At 44.7% G+C, this 19,781-nt stretch overlaps 2 protein-coding genes and 1 long non-coding RNA gene across 3 annotated transcripts; 2 read left to right on the forward strand and 1 right to left on the reverse strand.

Moving 5' to 3' along the window:
- The first annotated feature begins 288 nt into the window (after positions 1-288).
- On the forward strand, positions 289-5,012 carry LOC123130282 (diacylglycerol kinase 1). The gene is made up of 8 exons (XM_044550217.1): positions 289-509; positions 1,600-2,890; positions 3,162-3,528; positions 3,595-3,671; positions 3,874-3,993; positions 4,069-4,233; positions 4,320-4,457; positions 4,564-5,012. The coding sequence occupies exons 2-8, from the start codon at positions 1,742-1,744 to the stop codon at positions 4,711-4,713; spliced, it is 2,166 nt and encodes a 721-aa protein (XP_044406152.1). The 5' UTR covers positions 289-509; positions 1,600-1,741; the 3' UTR covers positions 4,714-5,012.
- A 1,874-nt stretch (positions 5,013-6,886) lies between these two features.
- On the reverse strand, positions 6,887-12,165 carry LOC123130293 (uncharacterized). The gene is made up of 5 exons (XR_006463796.1): positions 11,155-12,165; positions 9,446-10,331; positions 8,504-8,949; positions 8,293-8,420; positions 6,887-8,167 (listed from the first exon to the last, which is right to left on the reverse strand). It is a non-coding gene; the product is annotated as an uncharacterized lncRNA (long non-coding RNA).
- Positions 12,166-13,475: 1,310 nt separating this feature from the next.
- LOC123130302 (threonine--tRNA ligase, mitochondrial 1) lies at positions 13,476-19,669 on the forward strand. The gene is made up of 17 exons (XM_044550231.1): positions 13,476-13,783; positions 14,065-14,308; positions 14,421-14,777; positions 14,868-14,957; positions 15,261-15,349; positions 15,465-15,561; positions 15,702-15,788; positions 16,560-16,644; positions 16,728-16,822; positions 16,936-16,968; positions 17,317-17,403; positions 17,732-17,824; positions 18,328-18,420; positions 18,492-18,713; positions 18,872-18,943; positions 19,240-19,311; positions 19,409-19,669. The coding sequence occupies exons 2-17, from the start codon at positions 14,204-14,206 to the stop codon at positions 19,502-19,504; spliced, it is 1,773 nt and encodes a 590-aa protein (XP_044406166.1). The 5' UTR covers positions 13,476-13,783; positions 14,065-14,203; the 3' UTR covers positions 19,505-19,669.
- The last annotated feature ends 112 nt before the right edge of the window (positions 19,670-19,781 follow it).

The following is a 19,781-nucleotide window of genomic DNA, read 5'->3' on the forward strand; positions in this document are numbered from 1 at the left end:
GGTTTGGGTCGACGCGTTGGGCCTTCATTTTTGTCCCCACCGATCCAAACGGACGGCGGCGGACGAAATAGGCCGCCACGTTGGAGTTGCTCTTATCCATGTTTTAGGAAAAAAATGTGTCGTCCTTGCATTGAGGTCTCACCTCACCAGATGGGAAAAGAGACCCGGTCTCGTAGTATTTTCTTCGGCTGCCGACATTGCCTATCGATCGCGCGCTGGGGCGCATAGTGGAACAGGACCCGCGCGATGGAGTTGCCGTGTCCGGCATACGTGGCCCTCTGGAGCGACACGTGTCGGCACCCGCCTCATTTCCCTCTGCCCGATTCTCTTCGCTTTTCTATTCCTCTGCGGTTCCTTGCTGGTCTCCTCGAGTTGGCGGAGAGAAGAAAAGAAGGAAACACGCCAGATTTCAAAGAGAGAGAGGGAGAGAAGGAAACACGCCATGGAGTCCGGAGGGGAGACGTCGTGAAGTATCGAGTTTCCTACGTCGGCGGCGGCTCGAGGGCAAGGTGGGTCGGAGCTTCTCGCCTGATTCATGGCCTAAGTGGATATGGGCTTTGGTATCGATTCCCTTTTCTCTTTCAAGTTCTTGCGGAAATCTCGTACAGAGTTGGCGTCCTAACTTTATTTCAGCGGACCTACTTTTATCAGAGTTTAGGCTTTCCCCCGCTCCCTCTAATCACAAGTTGGAACCCGATCTGCTTTCTTCCCTTCAGACTCCAGTTCATGCAAAAATACGAACAGAGCTTTCCTGTGCCCAAGACCAAGAGGCGAGCGTTCGGAGTTACCCTGTTCAGAAAAATATGCTGAGCATTTTTCCATTTTTGTGCAGGGCATGCTTGATCGTATTACTCTTAATTTAGCACAGTTATTTGTTTATTGGAAAAGTATCAGTTAATCAGTAAGTCGGTTCAGTTAGCTGAAAATGACACTAAAGGTCTCAACAAGTGTCACTTGCTGCCCAAAATCAGCAGTTTCCAATTTTCTCCTCAATTTCTGCACAGAAAAGAAAGACGTTAGTTATTTAGATAAAAAACGCTGCACTGATAATTAGTTAAAGAGTGGAACTAGGAAATAATCCTGTTACACTGATACAAGGTGATTTGGTCATTTTTTGGAACTTTTAATTTCAATCTGTACTCCACACTCGGCACTTCTAATACTGATTAAACATAGAATTAACAGTTAGCACGAAACACGTTACACCAAAATAACCAACTTGTGTTTTCCACAATTTTGGTAAGTTTCATGTTATTTCTAAGAATGTTTTCCTGATCCCTTGACATAGAAACCAAATAACACATGTCTTGCGATGTGCTTCACTTGCAATGGACGTGCATTTGTAAATATCTTAACGTTTGTGGTCAAATTGTTCTCTTAGTCTTACTGTAAAGCATTCTTTTGTAAGACTGAGGTTTGCATTCATAAATTTGTATTTTGCCCACAGGGCATATTTCTCAGTGTAGCTAATAACCTGTGAGTCTGCACATACTTTGCTTTCATGATATTTGTACATGTTAATGGTTCAAAAATGCAAGCGTCGGCCGATTCTAGCGTTATCTTTCTGCTGTGTGTTGATTAATTATGTTCTGATTGCAGATCATACTTTGAGAGTTTATTAAGCATTTGCAAGGTTAAATGATTGACAATTTCGCTCAAATCAAGGATGCGATGCAGTTTCTTGTCATGATGTCTGTCCTCAGCTCAAGGTTCTAATTCAGTTGGGCCATCAGCATCAATAATGGACTGGTTGAAGGAACAATTTAAAATGTTTATGTTCAGTTTGTACAGTGAATCTCCTAATCCATCAGAATTCTGGATCCCCATTGCTGCATACCTCACTGTTGGTATACTCAGTCTTTTGGTGCTTTTGTACCTCTTCTCGCTGTGGAGGCGAAAGATCAGTGTAAGCTGGATGAAAGTGATCGCCCGGTCAAAAAGGAGAAACTTCGAAAGAAATCAAAAGGTCCCTACTGCTGAACATATATGGTCTGCAGAATCTCTACTTCGTGCAAAAGGACTGAGGTGCTGTGTGTGCCTAGAATCTATTACACCTGCTCAGCCCCTTGGGACAGTGATAACATCAGATAACATGGTTCACCGCTGCGATGTTTGTGGTGCCGCTGCGCACACGATCTGCTCTTCAAACTCTCAAAGGGACTGCAAATGTGTCTCATTGCTGGGTTGGAAGCATGTAGTCCATCAATGGACCGTGCTGTGGACCGATATAGCTGACCAGCCTGAAGAAGCTCAGTATTGTAGCTACTGTGAGGAGCCATGCAATGGGTCTTTTCTTGGAGGTCCAATATATTGCTGCATGTGGTGCCAACGGCTGGTGCATGTCGATTGCCACTCAAGCATGTCTACTGAGACAGGCGATGTTTGCGACCTCGGTCCATTCAGACGCCTAATTCTTTCCCCACTTCACGTTGGGGCCAAGAACAAGCCTGGTGGGATTTTAAGTTCTATAACTCAAGGTGCAAATGAGCTTGCGTCCACCGTGCGGGGACATCTTAGGAACCGAGGTAAAAGGCAGAAATGTGATAAAAGATTGTCTTCTGACTCTATGGCTGGTGAGAGCAACGATGATTCATCAAGCGATACCGCACCATATTCTAATCAGAGGGCCAAGGAATTAAAAACAAATGTTGGCAGTGTTCAGAGGCATGCTGAGAATGAACATGATAGTAGCGAGAGTGATTGTAAAGAGGTCATATCAGAACCGAGAAGACTCCATAATGATGACACAGGAGGAGCCAAACTCAAGTATGTGTTGACTGACCTGCCTGCTGATGCCAGACCTCTTCTAGTATTTATCAACAAGAGAAGTGGAGCTCAGCGTGGAGATTCTCTCAAGCACCGGCTACATTTCCTTTTGAACCCTGTGCAGGTCTATGTCATAGTCACTACATTTTACTAGTGAACATTATCATCAACCTGTTGTTTTCCTATATGTGTGAACCATATGGTATTTAGTGTAGAATACAGTAACTGCGTCACATATTGGGTACTTCTATCCTTTAACTCGTCCATATGCTCTTTCTTCACAGGAAATCCATATTTGTGATGCCATATATTAATCGCACAACTGACTTAGCAAATTTTGTTCAGATCATTATCATTTCCTTTTGTGGCTAATGTGATGTATTTATTTTATTTAGGTGTTTGAGTTGAGTTCATCACAAGGGCCGGAGGCAGGATTGTCGTTGTTCCGGAAGGTACCACATTTTAGAATCCTTGTGTGTGGCGGCGATGGTACTGTTGGTTGGGTTCTTGATGCAATAGATAGACAAAATTATGCATCACCTCCGCCTGTTGCAATTCTTCCAGCTGGCACTGGCAATGATCTTTCAAGGGTTTTATCATGGGGAGGCGGTCTCGGTTCTGTTGAGAAGCAAGGTGGCCTCTGCACAGTTCTGCATGACATAGAGCATGCGGCAGTCACCATTCTAGACAGATGGAAGGTTACAGTAGAAGATAAGCAAGCAAAGAACGTGCTTTTGGTGAAGTACATGAATAATTATCTCGGTAGGTGTGGATATTTACTTTTATCTGTACAGTTGATCCAAGGAACTTACTTTTCCATGTTGACAGGTATCGGTTGCGATGCAAAGGTTGCACTGGACATTCATAATCTCCGCAAGGAAAATCCAGACAAGTTCTACAGTCAGGTAGTTTCTGTTTCTCTACCACATATAGCAGTCTCATACATGAAAAAAAGCTGATCAGGATATTTACATTGTCCTCTTTCGGTGTCTAAACATATTGGTGTACTATTATCTTAACAAAACCAAACGGCGTGCCTTGAGCACTTCTCATTTTACAAGGTCGTTTTCGTTACGCATGTAGTAACATTTCTCTTCTGTTTTTCAGTTCCTAAACAAGGTGCTGTATGCAAGGGAAGGCGCGAAGAGTATCATCGATAGGACATTCGCGGACCTACCTTGGCAAGTCAGGCTAGAGGTTGACGGAGCTGAGATTGATATACCAGAGGTTTAACTAGATGAATCTTGCAACTATTATACGTACCACCACTATCTATCATGCTAATGCATGTGAATGTTTCAGGATTCAGAAGGCGTCCTCATTGCGAACATCCCAAGCTATATGGGAGGGGTTGACCTGTGGCAAAACGAGGAGGAGAATCTCGACAACTTTGACCCACAGTCGATCCATGACAAGATGCTTGAAGTAGTTAGCATCAGTGGAACCTGGCACCTGGGGACACTTCAGGTAAGCAAACAGTAGCATATAACATTTTCGACGAATAAACGAAACGCTGGAGGATGGATAAACAACAACAGAGTTGGATTTATCAGGTCGGTCTTTCTCGTGCGCGGAGGATTGCTCAGGGCCAATCGATCAAGCTACGGTTCTCGGCGCCTTTCCCGGTTCAGGTGGACGGGGAACCTTGGGTCCAGCACTCGTGCACGCTGAAGATATCCCACCATGGACAGGTTTGGTTCATTCTTGTAGTTTTTGTTTTTTTGCCAGTCTGCGGCTATGATGATTTGGAAACTGCTCTGCTTTTTCTAACTCTGCCTCTGTGCTCATGTCGTTCAGGCTTTCATGCTAAAGCGAGCAATCGAGTCGTCGCTTGGCCATGCCACCGCGATCGTCACGGATGTGCTTGAAAATGCCGAGACCAGTCAAGTGATCACGCCGTCGCAGAAGAGAGCCCTCCTACAAGAAATGGCCCTAAGGCTCGCGTAAATCCTCGCCGCGTTTGCACGAGGCGAACGCCGCGGAGCATTGCTTGCTGTGGTTGAACCGCAACGGCGGGAGCACCTTGTCCCTCGACGGTGGTATGAAACCCAGGAAGGCTGTTTTTTTTTTGAGGCAGGCAGTTTCTTTTTCTTTTCTTTTTTTTACATGCCGGAAGGTGTTGGATGAATGTGCAAAGGGATATGTACAGTGTGGTGGTTGTGTTGTGTGTACATGATGTAGGTCTTTGTGCAGTCATGGAATGCCACTGGGTGTTGAAGCTTGCAAAGGAAGATGATGTTCTTGTATTTGCCCACGTTGAAACAATTAGAGCAGCTCCAATAGACGCGCGCAAAAAAAAATTACAGCACCGAAATAGCCCTTTTGCGCGCCGGACCACATAGTTGCTTCAGCAGGCGCTGAAATTTTTTAGCGCGCCAAAGCACAGCTTCAGCAGGCGCGGCAAAATATAGAGAGCGCGTCCGGCACAAACAACATCAAAATATAGAGCGCGCGCCCGGGACAAACAACATTTTGCATTTAATGTGGAACAAAGAAGATCAAACACACACAAAATAATTCGACAAAAAATAGTTCAATTATTATTACAACTCAAACAAATAATTAAACTTCAATACAACAAATAATTCAATACAATACAACAAATAACATTTTGTCGTCTATTTCATGCCCACCACTCCTCGACTAGATCCTTCTGAAGTTCATCATGTGTTTCGGCACGTCGAATGGCATGATAGGAGGCAACAAAGCGGGCCACCCTCTCAACCCTCCTCCGTACTCGTGCGGGGTGTCCCAGCAACTCATACTGAGAATAGTCCAAATCTTGTCCATGCTTGTTCGCCGACGGAACGGGGCACTCGAGGGACGGTCGCGGAGGAGGAAGCAGCGGCGGCCACCAGGGAAGAGGGGGAAACGGTACGTGCGGTGGGGAACGGCAGGGGGGAAGCGTCAACGGGTCGCCGAAGAGGATGAGGAAGTCACGCGCGAGTGTGGATATTTCAGATCCGGCGGGTGGTGGACATTCGGGCGAGTGGCTGTACAACACGCGGTAGCGGACGCTCGAAAAAAGCTGTGCGCGATGCAGTTCTGTTCGGTGCACAGAGTGGTTTTTCGCGATTGTTGCGCCTCTACTATAGTTGCCGATTCTGTCGCGTGCTCGCTAAAAAGCCATTTTCTCAGGCGCGCGGCTTATTTAGCGCCTTTGTTGGAATGCTTTTACTAGGCACCTAGGAGACTGGCCTCCCAGAGGCTACTCGCACCGCCGCCGTCAGACTCCTCCCGGCCAAACGTTGCAGGACCCACAGCCATAGCGGGTCACCGGTGAGAGGCGACCACCTCCTCTGCCGCCAAGCCGCAGCCCACTCGGGCCCAGATTGGGTCTGTCAGACCACTGTGCCTAGCGTGCCACCACATGCCCCGCGCGCCTTGGCGCTGCATTGCAACCAGTTAGACGACGCCGCGTCAACCACAGACCATGGACACAACCAAGGGCGGCGAACACCGTTGGAAAGGGCAGATGTGAGCATACCCACAATATATAGAGCAAACTTCCCCATAATATATGCATGTGTGAATGAACTTTTAATGTCATTGCATATACTGGTTGATACTAGTAAAAATGCCCGTGTGTTGCAACGGGAGGAAAAAAATCACACCTCTAATTCAATGAAAAAAAACTCACACCACCAATCCAAGAAGTACGGCTCAAAACCCCCACTTGTCAATTCCAAGTTCCTCGCAAAAAAAAGGACCATCACACGAGACACATGTCATTGAAAGGAAATGTTTGAAACTGAAAAATCTATTCTCCTTGAGTTGGATGTGAGGGCCGCCCTTCACAAGCTACACCATGCACCTGGTTTGACGCATCGCATTGCAACCGCAGTGAGAAACCGTTATCAACACGAGCGGGGTGTTGTCAGCTCGCGTCATTGGGATATGAATGCTCCAGCATTGACGGAGTAGAGTCCGTCTACTGCTCGCACTCAGCAACATTTACACCAGCTCTAGGTAAAAGATGAGCACACATATTTGCTACTCTGCATCAAACGAACTTCACCCGAATATTACTCGCACAGATCTCCTTAATTTCCTGAACAGAAGGGATAACATGATATCTCTCAAACCCATTACGCTGATATTTTTTCCTACCTCCGCATAGTCAAGCTCAATAATCATGTTCAAAAAAGTGGCCATGAGAAGTAACAAATTTGTTCCAGCTCCCTACATGCCTCTTTGACATAAATACAGTCCCAAAAACAGTGATAAAAGATTCTCCTGAAGCAATACAAACAGCTTACCAGATCTTTACTCTTTCGCCTCTTAAGCTCATCTCCAACAGCAATACTCCAAAGAGAAATAAACCAAAAATAGATTTTTACACACACCATGGTAGCATCATATCCATCCACACACACATAACGCTAACATCATACCCAAACATGAGAGAGAGAGGAGATGAGACAGCAAGGCCAGCACACGAGAGCGGTGTTGCTGCCGCCAGAGGGTTGCGGTCGCCAGCAGGAGCAGAAGGGCAGGGGTGCTGCTGTGGCCTCAAGGCGAGGCAGATGCAGATGGCTACGTCGTGGGCTCATGGCAGACCACAAACAATCAGTCAAGAAAGATAGTATTGAAATTTTGCAAGCTAATAAACATTTTTCAGTGTCTCACGCGGAAAGAAATCACATTTTTGAATTGTTTTTCCATTTTTTATTTATTTTACTGTTCAACCAAGCTCACATGACCTCGGGTGTAGAACAACACTTTCGATATAATGCCCACATCTTAATATACTATAGTCGTTGATAAAACTACAATAAATCAGTCTAATTGAAAATATAAATTTTGCACATGAATTAGTCCAAAAAGTCAAAAAAACAAATTTTAACAGATGAATTTTTTAGTTCTCATGTACCCATAAGAAGTGGCTAAGGTTAATGAAGTCCTTGTGGTGTTAGTCTGTTATTTGCACTGACAAAGAGCCTGATCTGTGATGGTGGTGATGATCTACTCCTGAAATCTGGAAACAAGATGGAATTGAAGACAGAGTTGTGGCCAGCTTTTGTATGTTCAGGTACTGCTTTATATCCCTACAATTTCAGTTCGCCTACTATGATCGTAATGGTTGTTTTCGGCTTTTATGCACATTATATATTTTATTTTATGCACTAAAGAATGCAATAAGGGACAAAATTGCAGTCCCGGGCCAAAACTAAACAACAAGATGACAGTTTTGCTCGTGTGAGGCCTTGTTGTAAAGAAAATACTACACGGTAAGCTGAACCTGCAGTAGTTCAGTAGGGCTTCCCTGATATTGCAGCTGTCGAGCTCGCCTTCAAAATCATCCACCCTGAACGATTTGCCGATGTACGCGTGTCACAGTGGTACCTGGCGACATCCCACAGTGGTACCTGGCGACATCCCAACCACAGCTCTCGAGTGTCTGTTCATCGCACGAAACCAGAGAAAGACAACAAAAAGGATAGCACGCATGTCAAATACTGAATTTCTCTGAACTACCAACCTTTATCTCTGAACTAAGGTTTGGGAGGTATGTCAGGGACTAACCTTCGTCAGTTTGTTGGCGTGATGAGATTAGAGAAATGTTGATCCCTCTTGTTTTTCAAAACCAACAGCTTCCTATAAGTGCATTTCAAAGTGCTATGTGGTCGGTTTGGGCTTGTGAAAATATCCTCCTTTTTGAAGAAAACAAATTACTTGTGAAATATGTTTGACCAAGGAAAGGTCATATAAGCAAATGCTATAATAAAAAAATTACCCGTTCCGCAAAATCCAGCCATCTCTGTTGTGGAACTCCAGACCAGAGAAGGTGTCTATCACTACCCAAGCTCCATGCTCAGCACAAACAGAAAGCATATCTTTTATCTCGCCCTCGCCGTACAGGAAAAAACAAAGGGTTAACTGTAGGGCCAGAAATATCCAATCGCTGATATGCTTTCTCATTCTTGTATGCATTATCCAGATCTGCTGGTAGGGCGCTCGGCTCAATCTTGAAGCCTGAACTTACATTTGCTCGAATCATCAATGTTTTCGCATTCTTGGTGCCCATGGGGAATAGAAGGTGCCTTGTTCCAGCATAAGGCAAAGGACAAGCTTGTTCAAAATACTTCAGCACAACATTGGAGCTTGTCAGGTAAGACCACTCTAGTTGCTCTGAAATATCTAGGAACAATCGGGAACCCATCTTCGGTTGTACTGGGCATCCTGTGAATGGCAACACTCATTTAGTTCAACACCAGTCAATCAAAAAAATTAAGGAGCAGCATAAAAAATCAACCAAAATGTTACAAAATGATTTAAAAACATAATGCCCAAATCAGGAATGGTCATTGTGAATTGGCTCAGAGAATGTGAACCATATAACCAGCAAAGTGCTATATATAACAGTATAACCGAAGATTATCACAAAATTCATTAACTGTCAACCTCTACCGGCACAGTTGTGCCCATTAAAAATATCATCAAATTTGAGTGTTACATAATATTTCAGCAGCACTACATGAAAGTTGAAAGAATCATGAGCCAAGACCCGAGCAAGTTAGGTGCGAGCTTTAGTGTTGAAGTATCTTTGTGCATAGTACTATGATACATTACACGGAGGTGGAAATTAAATTTAACAAACACGGTGATCACTAAGCTGCCATTGTCAGCAAAGTTAACAATAGCATGCATGGACACCATGCTTAAATGGAAACCTTACTTGATGAGGACCTGAAGTGCTACATTCTTCATGCTATTAAGACATTGGAGGAATTAGGAATATATACTACATTATACACCTGTCAATATCTGTCGGCATATAATTACCACATCCAACAAAAAGAGCCTGCTATCGAGCAAAAGGAACCGGTAACAAATGATGGAATCGTGCTTGTTTCAGCACTACAGCTGGTATTGTTGGCCCTGAACCAAGTTCATATAAATACCCCTTAGCATAGTTACGATGTATATGTGCGAACACAAATACATATAATTAGGCTACTTCTGGATAATTATTGTTTCTGCATAGAAATCGAGAAATTGAGATTTGTTTAGAAATCAGAATACGTGCAAACCCCCAGCAGTGAAATAACACAACATACTGAGAAATACCTTAATCATCATTTAAAATGCATGCCAATGAATATCTTATAAAATTTGAGAAATATATGATAGACTTGTAACAATAGTTTATGATGCTCTTTGCCACTGGAAACAACTTAAATTTCTTCAGATTATCTCAAGAGAAAGATAAATTTAAACAAAAAAAACATGATTTGCAAGATTAGGGACTATTGGGATTATCTGATATAGCCAATGATAAAAAAACATTTGGCTTCAGATATTCAGGTGAGCAATTGAAAACAAATACAGACAACTATATTGAGCATGAATGATATAGTCACCATAGGAATGTCCAGTCTTTGTGCCTTAGAGGAGAAACATGAATGCATACATCATTGGACTTCAGATATTTAGTTGAGAAATCAAAAACAAACACGGACAACTTTATTGACCATAAATGGTAGTCAACATAGGAATGTCCAGTCTGGTGCCTTAGGAATTAGAAGAACCTCCTTCGCCTCCACCTGAGACGCCTTTGGCACCTGCACGCACACAAACAACAGAGACATCAAAACCAATCATCCTACACTTCAAGAGCATGCCAAAATTCAGAATCAGCATGCCGTGCACGGGCTCGCCAGGAATCCAGTGGACTTAACAAAAGAATGGAAACTGAACCGAGTGTGCGCACGCTTAGATTTATATTGGATTCTAAATTATGTGTCATTTTTCATGTTTGCATTTCAGTGCAACGCTTACAATCAAGATACTTCTACTATTCAGCATGATTTCACATGAATCTTTGTGACAGTTGTGTTTGACTTGTATTGAAACATCCGATGGCTGAAACATTGAGTAAGGAAAGAGTGATGAAAATTCGAAAAGCAGAGACGATTACGCCCCATGGCCAAAAGAATAACAAATTCTTCAAGAAGGTTCAACCAGATCAAAACTGGAATAATCAACAGAGGAATTGAAACTGAAACCAAGGTGCTTATCAACTAAGCAGAACCAAGAATATCTTCCAATCAACAAGATTCAGGAAACTGAGGCAGACATGAGCATTTTAGAGGACCTGAAACAACATGCACTTTACAAGAAAAATTGGACTGGTCTCTCATGTCTGATATTATAGTATAGAACTATAGATTGATTGACGCTCTTGCCTAACATGCTGAATTCTACACATGAAAAAGCATCACCTGGAGGGTCAATTCTAGACATGGAAATTAACGTAATGGATTGGATTTGGAGGATGATTGACGCTCAGGTCTGGTGTGCATACATGGCTGAATCAAATGTTGGACTTGGCCGGTGTCTACTCGGCTCACGGTGCTTGTTAACAGGGGTCAAGTGGAAGCATACCTCTGGTGTAGACGCCGCGACATTGGAGTGCTCAACGGATGTTTGTGTACCTCCGACGAACTCGGAGCTTCTTCCTCCTGCGAACATGAGACAGGTGATGCCCCTGACATGGACTTAAATCGGTGCGTGTCCCATGCCTTTCTGTAGTTGAAGTGTCCCGCGTTATGTGTCTTGACTGTCGTATCTGAAAGTGATGAGAATTTTGTTTGCAATCAATTAGGTGATGATATGAAGACTTCTGTACCCACTCAACAATTGGAAAAGCAGGCCATGAATCTTCAGAAAGAAGAGCAAAATAAGCTAGTTGAGGACCAGTGTCAGGAAGATGCAGCAGAAACTGCACCGGTTTCAAGATGGTAGCACTGAAGAAATAGAAGAAGAGGCCATGGATCCTCATAACGTGTTAACAGGGGTCAAAGCTGTTTGCCCAGGAGCTGCTGAGTGGGTTCGCCGGTTGCGTGCTGAAAGACGTGGGCTGAGATGGCTGGCGATTCAGTTCAGCGACATTGGCAGCGCTCTCGTCGAGCTGCTCGGCAAGGACGCCTTCCTCGGTGAGATCGAGGGCAAGGACCGCCGCGCCACCGCCAGCGCCCGCGGCGGACGCGCGCTTTAGGAGAAGGTGGAGGACGAAGGCGGCACTGGACCCGTGGCCGCCGGCGGCGGCGCCGGTTGTCGCACGGACAGGCGAGGTCGAGGAGGAGGACGGCTGCGCGGCCTGGCTGGGGCCTCCGAGTGGCGCGCGGAGAGGCGCGACGGGCGCTGCTGGTGGTCGCCCACGACGGCGGATGGCGAGGGGCTGCCGGAGCGGTGCAAGGAGGCGCGAGGCATGGGCACAGGAGCTCGGGCGCGAGCGCGCCTCTCCGCGCCGTCCATCCTCACGGCGAGCGCCCTCCATCCTTCCGCGCGAGGCACGGCGGCCGCTGGCGCACGACGGGTTGGGCGAAGTCGCCGGCGCAGGACAGAATGGATAAGACGAAGGGGAGGAGTGCGGACTGAATTGAAATGACTATAGGGTTTCTCTGTAAAAGTGAAACGTTTTTCTAGAGTGTCACTAAAATAGGGACTGCGGGTTGATTTCAGGTAAACGTAGGGGCGTTTTTGCAGAACAGCCACAACGGATTATTAGTAGGTACTCCGTAAAAGATACCGGACGCAGAGGAGAAAACTCCCTCACAATATATCGCTGGCGTCCTGGAGCTCCCCTTCCCTTGCACCGGACGCAGAGGAGAAAACCCTCGTATGGAGGTAAAAATACCCCCATAAGAGGGGCCTGCAAAGGACGGCGCCGACGGGTATTGGATCCCCGCCAGGTTTGAGCCGAAGGAGTAGACCACCGGCTCTGGTGGTGGAGCTGGAGCGACCGTCGCCGGCGCTGCATTGGCCCGGGGCGGCGACATGATGCAGAAAGGGAAGGGAGCTCGTAGTGCCGCCGCCAGATCTACTCCGGTTGCGGAGAGGCGGGCAACCCACCTCTCGGATGAGATTGCTACCGCGAATGACCGGAGTTGGTGGGGCGTGGCGAGATGGCGGCGTTGCTATCGGAGAAATCTAACGGGCGGCGAGGTGAGAGAGAGGGGGTGGGTGTGAACTGGCGAGGGAGGTGACGGGAGGGGGCGTGGTGAGTTATGAACTGTCGCGTTGTCTCCCGTGCTTCCCCAGGCGCGCCACGCGTGGCTCGAGCGAGTCTGGCTCACAAAAAACGGCCGATTCGGCCGTTCCTCCAAAGTCAAGCCCAGACCTACTTTGAGGTTCGTGCGGGCCACGAATCACATGCAAGCCAAGCAACGCAACCAAACGAGCCAAATTCTGCTCGCGCGAGCCTGACCCGATCTAATGCAGCCTACCAAACGCGTCCAAGATGACATACTTGGGACCGGCTCGGCGGGATGTTGGGATAGCCACGCACGGCCAGCTGCAACCTGCAACGCAAGGCGGGGTGCTGGGATGGCACACCTTGGAGCTACAGCCGGCGAAGCAAAATGCTATGACCTGCGATGCATGGTTCGTCCGGCAACCAACGAGAGCGGGGCTACGAGCGACGATGCCCGGCAACCCGTGAGCAGCAACCGACGGCGCGGCAGGGACGCCACGACGCGTGTGTGCACGATGACAGATACTGTACGAGCGTAGGAGCGCACGCGACGCGCGGCGACTTGTGCCGTGCGCGCGCGTGCGCGTGTTTTTCTCATGCACGTTGACCAAGCACTGCAGCAGTCAAGCTTGGCAGGAAGAGTGGCGGGCAAGTTCAGAGTAGCCCGCAAGTTTCGTACCGTTGTAAAGAGGCCCCTCTGCTCTGTACGAGAACCAGGACAGTTTGCTGCTCAAACAACAAAAAAACAATCATCTCCCTCGTTTCCGAGTTTGAGTTTCCAATTCCAAAGCAGCTAGCAGAGGGGTTCCGCCCGCTTGAATCCTCTACGGCGACGCGCCTCTTCCACCGCTCCGCCGCCGCGATGGGCGCGAAAAAGAAGGGGGTGGGCGCGAAAGAGAAGGCGCCGCCCCCGCCCCCGACCATCCTCCCGGACGAGGCGTACCTGGAGGCGGTGACAGCGAAGCGGATCCGACTGTTCGAGCAGATACTGGACAGGCAGGCCCGCCGGCACGCCGAGAACGGCGGCGGTCCCATCAAGTTAGTTCTCCATTCCTTTTGGTTCACTTGGATTGGATATCCAAATGTCATATGATTATCAACCCCAACATCCACCCCTCTCTAGAAAAAAAAAGTAATATGCTCTCTGCCATAGTGCCCCGATACTGTACTAAAATACCCCGATACTGTACTAAATTATTCAAGTCTAACCCAATGTTTGGCTTGTTAAACATTCAGGTGCACTGTGCACGTGCAATGCAATCACCAGCATCACGCCGCTGCAATTATTGATGTTTATTTTTTTCACCACGATGCTTCAGGATAACTCTGCCCGATGCCGATGGCACGGTCAAGGAAGGCAAGAAGTGGGTGTCCACCCCAATGGACATCGCCAAGGAGATATCAAGCGGGCTAGCAGCTCGCTGCTTGATAGCTCAAGTGAACTGAGGACTGTGGGACATGACAAGGCCGCTGGAAGATGACTGTGAACTGAGCCTGCTCACCTTCGACAGCAAGGAAGGTCGCGACACTCTGTGGCACTCGAGTGCCCACATTCTCGGAGAGGTGAGCTCAAAGCTTGTCCTTGTCAAAGCATCTTCTGATGAGCATAGCATGATAACATATACTTCATTTCCAATTCAAGTTTCTTCTAACCCAAGGTAATGAACATACGCAGGCTCTCGAGCGTGTGTACGGCTGCAAACTGTGCATCGGGCCTTGTACCACGAGTGGGGAAGGTTTCTACTATGACGCCTACTACGACAACAATGTCACGCTGAATGCCTCGCATTTTGGTCGCATCGAAGACCGGGCTCGAGGAGCGGTCGCCGAAAAGCAGCCATTCCAACGTATTGAGGTCTACAGGGATGAAGCCTTCGAGTTTTTCACTGAGAACAGATTTAAGGTTGAAATCATCAATGAATTGCCCGAGGACAAGCCCATTACGTTATATAGATGTGGCCCTTTGGTTGACCTATGCCGTGGACCGCACATCCTGAATACTTCTTTCGTTAAAGCTTTTGCTTGCCTCAAGGTAATTCGGTCTTCTTTCTTTAGCGAAGTTCTCATCTTGATGGGATTTAGTAGTATCTCAGATTTGAATTTACATGTAAATATTTTATAGGCTTCGTCCTCATATTGGATGGGAAAAGCAGACCGTGAGAGCCTGCAGAGAGTACATGGAATTTCTTTCCCTCAGTCTAAACTTCTCAAGGTACATCATCATGCAATTTTCTCTAATTTCTACTGGGATCTTGATATGTAAAGTCAGATATGACATGTTACACTATACACAGAATAAGTACCTCGGACTTATCAAACATGGTAACAAAAGTCGAAACTGATTTCAATACCACTGTAGGCAGTTATTTGATCTGGTTTTAGATGTCAACAGTGCAAGATAAGAGCGCAAGCTGAACTTGTTTCTTTGAATTGTAACTATACATTCCTATTATGCTCTCATTTTATGAAAACCTGTTATGTTTTACATACACTTTTATTGCTTGATAATCTGCAGGAATATCAACATATGATGGAGGAGGCTGCGACGCGCGATCATAGGTTATTGGGGGAGTCCCAGAAACTCTTCTTTTTCGATTCGCTTAGGTACCTTGGCATTCTCGATTAGATTTTTCTTTTTTATACTACTATTTTTCATTCCTTTTACATCTTTGGGTCATGGTCATGTGCTAGACCTTTGATTAGCTTCACCCCTGTGCAGCCCAGGAAGTTGCTTCTTCCTTCCACATGGTAAAAAAATAGTTAACAAATTGAAGGCTTTTTTGCGACAACAATACAGGGACAGAGGCTACCAAGAGGTAAGTGTTCATTTGTTAGGTACTCCAACTAGTGATCTAAAACGTCTTATATTACTTTACAGAGGGAGTAGTAAATAGCTTTTAAGATCATTGACAGTTACATCTGTTTCCTTTGCTTATGTTCCTTGTGTATTTGTTAGGTTGAGAGTCCAACTGTTCTCAAGATGAAGCTTTGGGAAACATCTGGGCATAGTGTGAACTACAAGAAGAACATGTTTGCTTTTGAGGTAAGCACCTGGTATGAACACATTACCGCAGGTGTGCTCGATGGAAGGCGGTATCGGGTAATAGAAGGAACTGGAAGATGGATATCGGGTTTTCTTGCTTGCTTTATTCATCTGGCCAAGTCCCCTTTACAGGGAGAGGTGTCAAAATCAAAACCAGATCTAACAATCTAGAAACTATCACAATAAGAGGAAACTTCTTGAAATATTTGATAAGAGGCTTCTAATTAAACCACATTACTAACTGAAAGAACACAGGTCAATAAAATAGAAGCCACAGCTTATCTCCAGCTCGACTTGCCACCATCAGCTCTCTCGTGCACACGCACTACTACAGAACGGTTACTAGTAACAGGCCCGAAATGCCCATAGTGTAGAGCAGGCCAACCCGTCACTAGTAATCCGTCACTGGTACTTGCATACAAGTGACGGGCGGGCTTCAGCTATAAGGGTTTTTGCAGTAGTGACGCCCTGGTGGCCTCTTTCTCTGTAGTTCTGTGCCCACATAACGGCACATGCATGTAAAATGTTACTCCCTCCGATCCATATTAATTGTCGCTGATTTAATACAAATTTGTACTAAATCAGCGACTATTAACAAGGATCGGAGGAAGTATAACGTAATTGTAAGTATGACAGGAGATTTGTTTTGCACAAGTCACAGAATATATCACCATCAAGTTAGAGACTGTTGTGCAACTGTAACTTCTGTTGACTTATATGTGCGCGTATTTGTAGTATCTAAGGGTGCTTATTTGTTTTATTATTGTGCAGATCGATGGAGAGGAGTTTGGTCTTAAGCCAATGAATTGCCCTGGGCATTGCATAATATTTAAGCACGAGAGTCGTTCTTACAGAGGTGAGCTCCTTCTCTAATTTTAATTATGCTGTATATTTACTCCTTCGTTATTAATCCTGAATTCCTGATTGAATATGCTACAGAGTTGCCACTGCGCATTGCTGATTTTGGAGTTCTTCACGGAAACGAGGCTAGTGGAGCACTTTCAGGTTTGATACGCGTTAGAAGATTCCAACAGGTAAGGCTTAAAGCTATCCCTTGAGTTGCTAGTTTCACAAAAATTAATTTCCAGTTAGCGTCTTACAATTTTATTTATTCCATTATTTAATCATTTTTATATCATTCCTGCAGGATGATGCCCATATTTTTTGCAGAGAGAGCCAAGTAAGTTTGGTAGACATAGACCATGCATTTTTGTTAGTTCTACTCCCTCCATCACAAAATAAGTATGGCTGATTTATTACAAAGTTAGTACAAAGTTGTACTAAATCAGGGACACTTCTTTTGGGACGGAGGGAGTATTATTTAAGAAAGGTAAATTTCTTAGTGGAGATTGTAATCTGTGTATGCCATTTCCAGCAAATTCCAGTTCTTTTGCATATTCCCCACATAAAAGTGTTTGTTATGACTCTTTATTTACAGTAGTTTCACTGTGGCTTGGATTTAGATTAGATATTTCTCTCAGGTTGTATCACTGCCTACGTTTAAATAGAAGTTATTTCTTTGTTGTAGATCAAAGAGGAAGTTAAGAGTGTCTTGGAATTCATTAATTATGTCTACGGCATATTTGGGTTTAACTACGAGTTGGAGTTATCCACGGTAATCATATAATCTTATCTATATTTTGGGAGCATCTACAAACTATTTGGAACTTTAGATCTATATATATTTTATAAACTTCAAAATGGCCGAGACACTAATTTATTTCTCCCATATTATGTGTGTGGAATTATTTTAATTAATTTTCTTGTTTGTGGAATTCTTATCTGCTATCATAGTTATGTATCTAGAAAACTTGGGCCACATGGCCTATCCTATTTCTACATGTACCTAGTTAATAAATTTACATAACAACATTTAAATCTAATAATTATTGTAGATTATTGATTGATCAATAATCTTGACATCTTACATTTGTTTTTTCTAGAGACCAGAGAAGTATTTAGGTGATATTGAAACCTGGAACAAAGCAGAACAACAACTGGCAGAAGCCTTGGATGAGTTTGGGAAGCCATGGAAGGTAACTTTAAGGGTCATTTTCCCTTAATGTTCGCATCACTCTGTGCTGCTAGATGTTCAGCATCTAGTATTTCCAGTATAGGAAAAGGGGGACTTTTCACTAAATTATTCTATAATTTCTAATTATACCTGCATTCGACCACTGCCGTGATTTCATGCCCCCAAAATATTTTCTGTGATCACATTATTATGCTTTGGCTTGTCAATGTTGATTTCTTAATCAATTAAGTTATACTCTACGATTAAATAATGATATGCTTTATACAAGCGATTGGCATCTGATGAGCATCAACATATTTCACTCTGGCATACATGTTGTATTTAGTTCCACAGTTACTAATTTGAATATCTGTGTATCTTTTAATTCTTATTATGGTTGAAATTCCAATTTGTATCTGCCTCACAATAATTTCTAAGTGCTATATCCCTATACCAAGAAACTGCTTGGACCTGACTGCTTGTTGGACCTTCAATCAGATTACTAATTTAGATGTTGGTGTGCAGATTAATGAAGGAGATGGTGCTTTCTATGGCCCAAAAATTGATATCGGTGTGTTTGATGCCCTCAAAAGAAAATTCCAGTGTGCAACACTTCAGGTTCTATAGTCCTTATGTATGTTGGCATAAACTGTAGACAATATTTTTCTAACCTTTAATGCCTGTTACAGCTGGATTTTGCGCTGCCTGTTCGCTTCGAGCTGACTTATGCAGCAGAGGAGAAAGCCAAGCATGAGAGGCCTGTAATCATACATAGGGCAATCCTAGGATCGGTTGAAAGGATGTTTGCCATTCTTTTGGAGCATTACTGCGGTAAATGGCCGTTATGGCTCAGCCCTCGTCAAGCCATTGTTTGCTCTATATCGTCCGATTCACTAGAATATGCAAAACAGGTAAATGGCCCTTGTGTATTAGTTTGAAATCTGTTGGTGACTGTTTTTCCATTCGGTATGTTTAGCAGTTTGTCAGTATCTTAGCTGGTTCTCGTGGTAATCAATCAGCAGAGTTATTTTTCTTTTGAGTTGAATGACAGTCCACTTCTGTTGCCCAGGTTCATGCTAAGATACATAAGGCTGGATTTGATGTTGAAATCAACTTGGCTGATAAGACAATGGATAAGAAGGTAATTCTACCACGCCAGGCCTGTACCACGCCTTTTGCACAAATTATTTCCTTCTTTCTTTATTAGTATTTTTTAATTACAATTTATTTCAGCATTTCAGTGGCAGAAAGGTAGTCGCAGTTATGTGGTGTAGTAGTTTTATTGTTGGATCTCATGGACTGTCCATCTCTTTTAGGCATTTATTTACTGTGCAACTTCATATCTTTTTTATATCTCTGGTAGTTTAAGTAAATACAGCTTGTGCAGATCTCAAAACATAATAGTTCGTGTATCGTTATGGCCGGTTTCATTTTCAGGTATGCGAGGCACAGTTAGCCAAGTTCAACTATATTCTTGGCGTGGGCCCAAAAGAGGTGGAATCTGAAATGGTTTGGCTTCTTCACACCCACTGTTGTCGATAAAAGCATTAGTTACGCCTTGTACGAAATTCTGAATTATGTGGATGGATGGCTCCTACTATTGCAGGTAGACGTCAGGGTGAGAGATAAGCCGGAACGCTCCAAAATGAGCGTCGACGATCTCATCTCTCTGTTAAGGGATGAAGTAGCGGCCTACAGATAGGGCTGTCAGTCAGACAAGTTCGAAGCTCGCGAGCCTTTGATCTATGAGGACCTTTTGATTATGATGAAGTTCTAGATCCTTGTTGTATTGTACTACTGTGTCTTGAACGTCTGAGCCTTGACGTACTACATGACTTGAGGACCATTTCTGTGGTGTGCTCCCCTATGTCTATGTGTGCAGTGCAGTGTGTGATGTTTGGTACCAGTGTCAGCTATAGGTTCAGGTTCAGTCAAGCTGAGCTGCGGTGTTTCTACATCGTTTGCTCAACGAGATGAGC

The sequence above is a fragment of the Triticum aestivum genome, chromosome 1B (assembly GCF_018294505.1).
Source record: "Triticum aestivum cultivar Chinese Spring chromosome 1B, IWGSC CS RefSeq v2.1, whole genome shotgun sequence".
Taxonomy (NCBI): domain Eukaryota; kingdom Viridiplantae; phylum Streptophyta; class Magnoliopsida; order Poales; family Poaceae; genus Triticum; species Triticum aestivum.

Excerpts from the sequence above, each read along its gene's own strand:
- LOC123130302 (XM_044550231.1), top strand. The coding sequence starts at position 14,204 with ATGACAAGGCCGCTGGAAGATGACTGTGAACTGAGCCTGCTCACCTTC. Across the intron at positions 14,309-14,420 it reads GTGCCCACATTCTCGGAGAG|GCTCTCGAGCGTGTGTACGG; the intron begins GTGAGCTCAAAG and ends GAACATACGCAG. Across the intron at positions 15,789-16,559 it reads AGAACATGTTTGCTTTTGAG|ATCGATGGAGAGGAGTTTGG; the intron begins GTAAGCACCTGG and ends ATTATTGTGCAG.
- LOC123130282 (XM_044550217.1), top strand. The coding sequence starts at position 1,742 with ATGGACTGGTTGAAGGAACAATTTAAAATGTTTATGTTCAGTTTGTAC. Across the intron at positions 2,891-3,161 it reads TCCTTTTGAACCCTGTGCAG|GTGTTTGAGTTGAGTTCATC; the intron begins GTCTATGTCATA and ends TATTTTATTTAG. Across the intron at positions 4,234-4,319 it reads GGCACCTGGGGACACTTCAG|GTCGGTCTTTCTCGTGCGCG; the intron begins GTAAGCAAACAG and ends TGGATTTATCAG.